Genomic DNA, 10326 nt, shown 5'->3' with positions numbered 1-10326 from the left:
CAGCTACACCCCGGACACAATATCATCGATGAGATATTTCAACACGGGCTCTCAGCGCGCAGCGCTGAACTCATTTTCGTTTTTGCGTTCATTTCACCATTATAAGTAACTCTTCCTTATCTTCTCCAGTGTTTGGCGTTTATCTCCCTTCCTTCGTGTGGCTTTCCCGTTCAGTTCTAAGTTACTATTACTATTTTTAGAATGTCACTGCGCTGTCCACTGCGCTGTCCACAACGCTTCCCTTGCACCCGTAAGTTGTTCTTACTGTCAAAGTGAAAAGGTCGAATCAATTTATAGCCACGCGAAAAATACACTCTCACCTATCTCTATATATTTATAGATACAGATATGCATATATATATACGGCTTCTCTGTGTGTGTGTGTGTTTGTGTGTGTGTGTAGGCAAAAACCTATGTATTATAGAGTTCTGTTTGTGATGGGGTCTAGCGGCTTTTGTCTGTCTGTATGTTCTGGCATGTGAGAAGCCACAGCAGATAATATAGGGCTAAGAAATATGCTCTAAAATTCTCAATCCCGTTTGACAGGACTTCGCCTTTCAAAGGTGATTGTGGTGAACCGCCACGCTGTCTGTCTCTGTCGCACCGTTCACCCCAAATTCCCGTTTCTGAGGTACTATTTTTAGAATGTCACTGCGCTGTCCAGAACGCTTCCCTTGCACCCGTAAGTTGTTCGTACTGTCAAAGTGAAAAGGTCGAATCAATTTATAGCCACGCAAAAAATACACTCACCTATCTCTATATATTTATAGATATAGATATACATATTATATATATACGGCTTCTCTGTGTGTGTGTTTGTGTGTGTGTGTGGGAAAAAACCTGTTGATTGTAGAGTTCTGTTTGTGATGGGGTCTAGCGGCTTTTGTCTGTCTGTATGTTCTGGCATTTGAGAAGCCACAACAGAAAATATAGGGCTAAGAAATAAGCTCTAAAATTCTCAATCCCGTGTGACAGGACTTCGCTTGCAGAGGTGATTGTGATGAACCGCCACGCTGTCTGTCTCTGTCTCGCGATTCACCCCGGCGAAGCCGGGTATTCCTCTAGTATCACTATATGTGTGGTAATATACGTGTTAACATGTGTAACTTTAGTTGACTGAGCTGGATAAACTACAGTGAAATGCCAGCATACACGGGGTGTTGGTCTGCTTGTGTAACCTATGTCGGCATTAACTGCTGCCATCCTGCAATCTCCTTCCACACCGTCAACAAGTACAGTCAATCTTACCCTTGTGACCACCTCTCAATAACGAACACCTCCCCATAATGACCATCCTGAAGAATTCCTAACAAGCTTTTTTCTACATAATTCACTTTTCCATAGCGATCATCTGTGTTCAACGATCACTATTGGTTGGTCGGTTCGGTGGTTCTTATAGACTCGTTCGACTGTATGTGGTCTTTTCCCTCTGTTACCATTTAAGTACAAGACAGGCACTGCAGAACCACACTAGCTATACTTGCCTTCATGTGTTTTTCTGACCAGATGTGTCATCCTCATGTTTTTCGGTAGGCTCTGAGGATAGGAGTATTTACTTCCACTTTGTTCACATTCTGTTTTTAGCGTTCGTGTCTATCAAGCAATGTTGTTTCAACCTATTGACCCACCTTAATCTCGTACCACACTCAGTATGTATTCAAATTGCTTTTCATCCCAATACAATAGCAAGTGTGGCTACAGATTATGGGGACACTGCACTGAGCATGCATGGTTTTCCCGCCTGTATGTGCTAGTAAGTGTTCCTTGAATTTGGCACCGCACCACGAGCATGCACGTGTTTTTTGCCTGTGTGTGTTATTAAGTGTTCCTTGAATTTGGCACAGCACTGTGAGCATGCACGTGGTTTTTTGCCTGAGTGTGTTATTAAGTGTTCCTTGAATTTGGCACAGCACTGTGAGCATGCACGTGGTTTTTTGCCTGAGTGTGTTATTAAGTGTTCCTTGAATTTGGCACAGCACTGTGAGCATGCACGTGGTTTTTTGCCTGTGTGTTATTAAGTGTTCCTTGAATTTGGCACAGCACTGTGAGCATGCACGTGGTTTTTTGCCTGTGTGTGTTATTAAGTGTTCCTTGAAGTTTACACAGCAATGTGAGCCTGCACGTGTTTTTTGCCTGTATGTGCCAATAAGTGTTCCCTGAATTTGGTGGTCATTGCTTTATCACAGCAATAACGGACACACAATCATGCAATGTTTTTGTCCATTTATTTTTAGCAATGCTCCGTTTCTGTACTGGACTACCCTAGGTGCGCTTACTCCCTCCCTCAGGACGTGCGTGTCGTCTTCATCTCACTGCACACTGCTCTTGCTAGAGTGGGCTGCAGTGCCATCACTGTGTGCACGCTCAGTTTGCCGTGCATGTCCTGTCTCTCCACAATGTTCATGCTAGAGTGGGCTGCAGTGCCATCACTGTGTGCACGCTCAGTTTGCCATGCATGCCCTGTCTCTCCACAATGTTCATGCTAGAGTGGGCTGCAGTGTCATCACTGTGTGCACGCTCAGTTTGCCATGCATGCCCTGTCTCTCCACAATGTTCATGCTAGAGTGGGCTGCAGTGCCATCACTGTGTGCACGCTCAGTTTGCCGTGCATGTCCTGTCTCTCCACAATGCTCAACCTGGCAAATCTCTCAACACAATGTGTACACGCAAATGGTGTTTTCCCAAACAGTATCACCTTGTCTGAAGGCAGACTATCTCTTTGGCATGTATTTTTCCTGCGGTTATCACACGGCCGGGTTTGCTATGTTTCCACGAGGAAGCGTTGTTCTCTGATTCTGAGGGCTGAATACCTGTTAACCCGTGATTTGTAAAAATGTAAAAATTGTTACAAATCACGTTTTTGCGCCCGATATATTCTTGTCATCTCTAAAGTCAAGGGACAAAAACGAAATCCCTTGACTTTTGGGGTAGCGCGACTCTGTTAATTTTAAGATTTTTTTTTCATTTTTTTTCATTACTAGGATGTCCCATCGTTGGGAAATTCCGGTCGCTTCCTCACAGTGGAAAGCTAGCAGTGACAGAGTCGCACTACCCCAAAGTCAAGGAATCTATTAGTCCCGTTTAGCCGTTATCCCAATTCGCCCCCATCCCATTTTGGCGACATTTCTTAGGCCAAGTGTCATTTTACCACCATATCATGTACCATTAGCTCCACATCCCATTTTTGCGCAATCCCGTTTCGCCGTTAGCCCATTTCGCCCCCATCCCATTTTTGCGCCATTTTACAGGCCAAGTGTCATTTTACCACCATGTTATGTACCATTAGCTCCACATCCCATTTTGGCACAATCCCGTTTCGCCGTTATCCCATTTTACCCCCATCCCATTTTCGCGACATTTCACAGGCCAAGTGTCATTTTACCACCGTGTCATACCACTAGCGCCACATTCCATTTTGTCGCCATGCCGTTTTGCCGTCATCCCATTTCGCCGCCATTTTGGATTGTGGCAAAATTGGGATTTGGCGTAAACGGAATGTCTTCCTAGTTGAATAACGCAGTATAGTAGTATAGTGAGGCTTGGCAAGAAGAATAAATACAAAATGGGATGGCGGCCAAATGGGATGGTGTCAAAATGGGATGTCGCGCTATTGTTATGACACGGTAGTAAAATGACGCTTGGCTTGTGAAATGTCGCGACAATGGGATGGGGGCGAAATGGAATGCGGTGAAACGGCATGGCGGCCAAATGGGATATGGTGTCAAAATGGGATGTCGCGCTATTGTTATGACATGTTAGTAAAATGACGCTTGACTTGTGAAATGTCGCGAAAATGGGATGGGGCAAAAAATGGGACGGCGGCAAAATGGGATTGCACCAAAATGGGATGTGGAACTAAAACCACCCCCACCACTCAGCTTAGAGGCTCTAAACAAGAAAAATAATAATAATAAAAGGCATGCATTACTTTGTGGAATGCGATATTTTTCCATTTTTACATTTTTACAAATCGCGGTTTTAGGTTCGACGTGATTTGTAAAATATTTTTACATTTTTACAAATCACGGGTTAACAATACCTCTCACTTCAGGCTCATGTGTTTTAGCACCCTGGCTTCCACAGAAACTCTGAGTTACATGTAGAAGGGGATTCGGCTTGACGACTGAAACACTGTTTGTAGATGTGGGCAGTATGATGTAACGCACGGGTCCTGTGGCCTGCTGTGTACTTCTCTTAGCTGCTGTCTCACTCTTCTTCTGGTCCGACACAGTACACGATGCTTGTTCACAGGTAACTGAATCCCACTTGACACAGCCAGGACTTGAAGTTTCGCTCTCCTGGTTGGATACACATTTTGATGTTTGCTCACAGGTCACTGCTCCTGACATTGTGTAGCCAGGACGTGTCGATTCCTTCTCCTGGTTGTTCCGGCTTTTTGTGGGTGCTCGAGCTGCTGACAGCTGTGTCTTCCTCTTCCTTGATGTCTTCTCACTGAACCTCTTGATGAATGTTGGAGGAAACGTTGCTGGTTGAAAGGGGGACGCCCCGTTGTCTGGGTGTACAGGTGGACCAGGGGCTTGCGTGTGTAGCCTTTGGTCGTCTTCTTGCACTACATTGGGGTGTGCACGTTAAAGATCCCACGATTGACAAAAGGGTCTTTCCTGGCAAAATTGTATAGGCATAGATAAAAAAATGTCCACCAAAATACCCGTGTGACTTGGAATAATAGGCCGTGAAAAGTAGGATATGCGCCGAAATGGCTGCGATCTGCTGGCCGATGTGAATGCGTGATGTATTGTGTAAAACAAATTCCATCTCACACGGCATAAATAAATCCCTGCGCCTTGAATATGTGCGCGATATACATTGCATAAAAATTAAAAATTAAATAAAAAATAAATAAATCCCTGCGCTTAGAACTGTACCCACGGAATAGGCGCGACATAAGCCTCATATTGATTGATTGATTGAAATGAAAACGACCAATCAGAGAAGATTTCTTCAAAGTCTAAGTCATTCTTCCAAATACATTTTTTTTTTTAAGATCACAAGATATAATTTTATGTATGGTTAATTTTGTGTATCATAATGTATGTGAGCACTGATTTCAATTACTGGCACAGTCTTCATGTCTAAATTATAGTGGACCAATCACTATCCGCACAAACACGCACAATTTAAGGCTTATTCCTTTTACGGCCCTAGTTTTCCACATCTCCTGTTGCCAGTGTCTGTGAATTCCACTCCATATCAACACTACCTCCTGATTATAATACCTGTTCTTCTCACATTTCTTATGTGTTAAAAGAGGGTTTCGCTGTATACTCCTCAGAAGTTAGATGCTACACAAAATAAGATCACACACAAACCATGTGTCCAAGGTTCAACAGAACAGGAAAACAGCGGAGGCTCTTCTTCGGCCACGTCAACCTCTATCTAACCTCCGTCAGCTCTGGCAGGCCCCGTCCTTCCTCCATCATGTCACCGCTTGCCAATGATCCTTCCTCATCTGTCGCACAAGTGGACGCTGCTGTGGACAATGAAAATCAAAAGTTAACGGGATATTATTGGTTTAAAACCATAATTTCAGTCAAGTGTGTCCATTAGTATTCACTAATGTTGTATTGATATTACTGGCACCCCTTTTGAACTGATATGGTTTTTACCTTTACAAGGCGACGATGTGAATTTGTGATGTAGATATGTGGCTGGTTATGTGTGAGAATGTAAATAATTGTGTGTGTGTGTGTGTGTGTGTGTGTGTGTGAGTTGTGTCTGTGTGTGCATGACAGTGTAATGTACGTATGTATGCATGCATGGTGATGTGTGTCTGCATATGTGTCTGGTTGGTTTTTATTTTATTTTTACCGTGCCGTGCCAAGATGAAATCCTTTTGCAAAATTGGTGAATAAATATCTTGTATCTTGTATCTTGTATCTTGACAGAATAACTCTTCCCGAACAGTCTATAGACATTCTACTGGTGATAAAACCTTCACCCGTGCTTCCTGGGTCGTGGACGACCCAGTCCCTCACTTAAGTCTCTGTATGTCTAATACTATTTGAATTTTGTATTGGGACTTCATGTAATCCTGAAACACCATAGGAATTGTTCTACGACCAATTGTTAAAGGATGATCTTTGCAATCAAACAAAACACGTAAAAGATGATGTAAATTTGATCAGTCTTCCTGATGTGGATTGTGACGACCAATCAGGAATTCAAAAAGGGGGTTCCACTGTATCAGTGTATGCTCCTCCGACGCTACACAAAACATAATCACACAAACCCTGTGTCCAAGGTTCAGCAGAGCAGGAAAACAGTGGAGGTTCTTCGGCCATGTCGATCTCTATCTTCACCTCGGTCAGCTCTGGCAGGTCCAGTTGTCCCTTCATCCTGTCACCGCTTGCCAATGTTTCTCCCTTTACCCTGTCAGTGTCACTGCTTGCAAATGTTTATCTCTTTCCCCTGTCAGTGTCACCACTTGCCAATGTTTCTCCCTTTACCCTGTCAGTGTCACCACTTGCCAATGTTTCTCCCTTTACCCTGTCAGTGTCACTGCTTGCAAATGTTTATCTCTTTCCCCTGTCAGTGTCACCACTTGCCAATGTTTCTCCCTTTACCCTGTCAGTGTCACCACTTGCCAATGTTTCTCTCTTTACCCTGTCAGTGTCACCACTTGCCAATGTTTCTCTCTTTACCCTGTCAGTGTCACTGCTTGCCAATGTTTATCTCTTTCCCCTGTTAGTGTCACTGCTTGCCAATGTTTCTCCCTTTGCCCTGTCAGTGTCACCACTTGCCAATGTTTCTCCCTTTACCCTGTCAGTGTCACCACTTGCCAATGTTCCTTCCTTTACCCTGTCAGTGTCACCACTTGCCAATGTTACTTCCTTTACCCTGTCAGTGTCACCACTTGCCAATGTTCCTTCCTTTACCCTGTCAGTGTCACCACTTGCCAATGTTTCTTCCTTTACCCTGTCAGTGTCACCACTTGCCAATGTTTCTTCCTTTCCCCTGTCAGTGTCACCACTTGCCAATGTTTCTCCCTTTACCCTGTCAGTGTCACCACTTGCCAATGTTCCTTCCTTTACCCTGTCAGTGTCACCACTTGCCAATGTTTCTTCCTTTACCCTGTCAGTGTCACCACTTGCCAATGTTCCTTCCTTTACCCTGTCAGTGTCACCACTTGCCAATGTTTCTTCCTTTACCCTGTCAGTGTCACCACTTGCCAATGTTTCTTCCTTTCCCCTGTCAGTGTCACCACTTGCCAATGTTTCTCCCTTTACCCTGTCAGTGTCACCACTTGCCAATGTTCCTTCCTTTCCCCTGTCAGTGTCACCACTTGCCAATGTTTCTCTCTTTACCCTGTCAGTGTCACCACTTGCCAATGTTTCTCTCTTTACCCTGTCAGTGTCACCACTTGCAAATGTTCCTTCCTTTACCCTGTCAGTGTCGCCACTTGCCAATGCAATGTTTCTTCCTTTACTCTGTCAGTGTCACCACTTGCAAATGTTCCTTCCTTAACCCTGTCAGTGTCACCACTTGCCAATGTTTCTCTCTTTACCCTGTCAGTGTCACCACTTGCCAATGTTCCTTCCTTTACCCTGTCAGTGTCACCACTTGCCAATGTTCCTTCCTTTACCCTGTCAGTGTCACCACTTGCCAATGTTTCTTCCTTTACCCTGTCAGTGTCACCACTTGCCAATGTTTCTCTCTTTACCCTGTCAGTGTCACCACTTGCCAATGTTCCTTCCTTTACCCTGTCAGTGTCACCACTTGCCAATGTTTCTTCCTTTACCTTGTTAGTGTCACCACTTGCCAATGTCCCTTCCACATCTGTCGCACAAGTGGACGCTGTGGACAGTGAAAAGCAAAACTTATACAGTTATAGGAATACTTGTACCAAAAAACAATCTCAACGCAATGGCAGTAAATCAGAAGTATACATATGATATAATCATAATCATATACAAGGCAGGTCTGTCCATTTCACAGAGAGGGTCTGCTTGAACCTGTGTTAAAATTCTTTAAGTAAAACCAGAAAATCAAGGTCGGCAGACAGGTTTTTTAAAACATTCAAGCGTTGCAGACATACAAGTAGGCGTAAGTATTGCACAACGTCCCATATCACACAGCTATGTTTCACTCATGAAGCATTATCTCCCCTCCCCCAATAGAACATACATACACAGTGGAATCCCCACCCACCCACCCCCACATTTCAAGAGCCTCGTTTGAATAACAATAAATGCGTTTGAGACCGTAGTTTTCCAGACATTGTACGAATGGCAATGGTAATACAAGTTAAAACTAACCTCCATTTTAAAGGCACAGTGCAGCTCACAGCCTTCGTTTTGCTTTTTTGTTGCAGCTGAGTGCATTTACAGTTCAAAAATCCTCTTATGGTAGTAAAACAAACCTAAAACTACCCAACGACGACATCTGTGAAGCTCGACAGTTTCTTGTTCACGCGAATGCATAAATTAACCTAGTTATTACTTGGTGTTTGGTCGGAGTTCGATTCAACTGAGTGATTCCGGCCTCCATTTTGTTTTACACAAACTCATGATGACGTCTGACATAGTTTGCTAGTGACGTGTCTTTTTGTGCATGATGTGGTGATCTACCTGATCTAAATTTAGATCCAAAAATAGGCCAAGACCAGCCGGGTGCGAGTGCGAAATTAATTCTTAAAAAAAATCGCAGTTCTTGATTCTTTGGGTGCAAGTCAATGAAACTTGGTAGTTCTTCTAACAGATAGCTGCCTGAGGTCAGTATGACTAAAAGCCTCAGAGGCTCCGTGCACCTGGATTTGACAAGGTCAGTACCTTTAACTTATGACTCCCTCCCTTGTAACACCTGCTTTTGTTTTCAGATCTTAAAAGCAAGGTATCTTTGTACTCCCTCGATGCTGAGAAAAAAACAGATCACACACTAACCCTGTGGCGATGATTCTGAAGAACATGAAGATACCAAAGGCTCTTCGGCCACTTCCATCTCTTGCTTGGCCTCGGTCACCCGACTGGCAGGTCCGGTTGTTCCCCTGTCCTGTCCGGTTGTTCCCCTGTCCTGTCCGGTTGTTCCCCTGTCCTGTCCTGTTGTTCCCCTGTCCGGTTGTTCCCCTGTCATGTCCTGTTGTTCCCCTGTCCTGTCCGGTTGTTCCCCTGTCCTGTCCGGTTGTTCCCCTGTCCTGTCCGGTTGTTCCCCTGTCCTGTCCGGTTGTTCCCCTGTCCGGTTGTTCCCCTGTCCTGTCCGGTTGTTCCCCTGGCCTGTCCGGTTGTTCCCCTGGCCTGTCCGGTTGTTCCCCTGTCCTGTCCGGTTGTTCTCCTGTCCTGTTCGGTTGTTCCCCTGTCCTGTCCGGTTGTTCCCCTGTCCTGGCCGGTTGTTCCCCTGTCCTGTCCAGTTGTTCCCCTGTCCTGGCCGGTTGTTCCCCTGTCCTGTCCGGTTGTTCCCCTGTCCTGGCCGGTTGTTCCCCTGTCCTGGCCGGTTGTTCCCCTGTCCTGGCCGGTTATTCCCCTGTCCTGGCCGGTTGTTCCCCTGTCCTGTCCGGTTGTTCCCCTGTCCTGTCCGGTTGTTCCCCTGTCCTGGCCGGTTGTTCCCCTGTCCTGTCCGGTTGTTCCCCTGTCATGTCCGGTTGTTCCCCTGTCCTGGCCGGTTGTTCCCCTGTCCTGGCCGGTTATTCCCCTGTCCTGGCCGGTTGTTCCCCTGTCCTGTCCGGTTGTTCCCCTGTCATGTCCGGTTGTTCCCCTGTCCTGGCCGGTTGTTCCCCTGACCTGTCCGGTTGTTCCCCTGTCCTGGCCGGTTGTTCCCCTGTCCGGTTGTTCCCCTGTCATGGCCGGTTGTTCCCCTGTCCTGGCCGGTTGTTCCCCTGTCCTGGCCGGTTGTTCCCCTGTCCTGGCCGGTTGTTCCCCTGTCCTGGCCGGTTGTTCCCCTGTCCTGTCCGAGCCAGGCATTATCGCCACCAAATCTGTCGTTCAAGTATAATAATACAATGTAAGTAATGATACAGATACATATTTTTTTTCTGCAGTCAATTCATGTATATATAATAAATATAAATATACTAGATGAATACCCGCTTCGCCGGGTAGCCGGCTTCGCCGGGAAGAAGTAGAGCCGAATACTGCAATACTACAATAAGTGAGTGGCGCACCGTACGCCGGCTTCGCCGGGTGAGTGGCGCACCGTACGCGATTGACGCCACACGAAGCAAAACTTCTAAAAATAGTAACGGGAATATGGATTGAGCATTGTGGACAGTGACCTTCTAAAAATAGTAACGGGAATATGGTTTGACGCCACACGAAGGAAAGAAGATAAACGCAAAACACTGGAGAAGATAAGGAAGAGTTACTGGGAATGGAT

The 10326-nt window shown here is 45.6% G+C and overlaps 1 protein-coding gene across 1 annotated transcript; it reads right to left on the bottom strand.

Moving 5' to 3' along the window:
• Positions 1-9086: 9086 nt before the first annotated feature.
• Positions 9087-9914, bottom strand: LOC138979119 (uncharacterized). The gene has a single exon (XM_070351929.1). The coding sequence runs from the start codon at positions 9912-9914 to the stop codon at positions 9087-9089; it is 828 nt and encodes a 275-aa protein (XP_070208030.1).
• Positions 9915-10326: the final 412 nt, after the last annotated feature.

The sequence above is a fragment of the Littorina saxatilis genome, linkage group LG10, assembly GCF_037325665.1.
Source record: "Littorina saxatilis isolate snail1 linkage group LG10, US_GU_Lsax_2.0, whole genome shotgun sequence".
Lineage (NCBI taxonomy): Eukaryota > Metazoa > Mollusca > Gastropoda > Littorinimorpha > Littorinidae > Littorina > Littorina saxatilis.
Note: the sequence above shows the minus strand (reverse complement) of the source record. Positions and strands in the feature narration are given on the sequence as shown.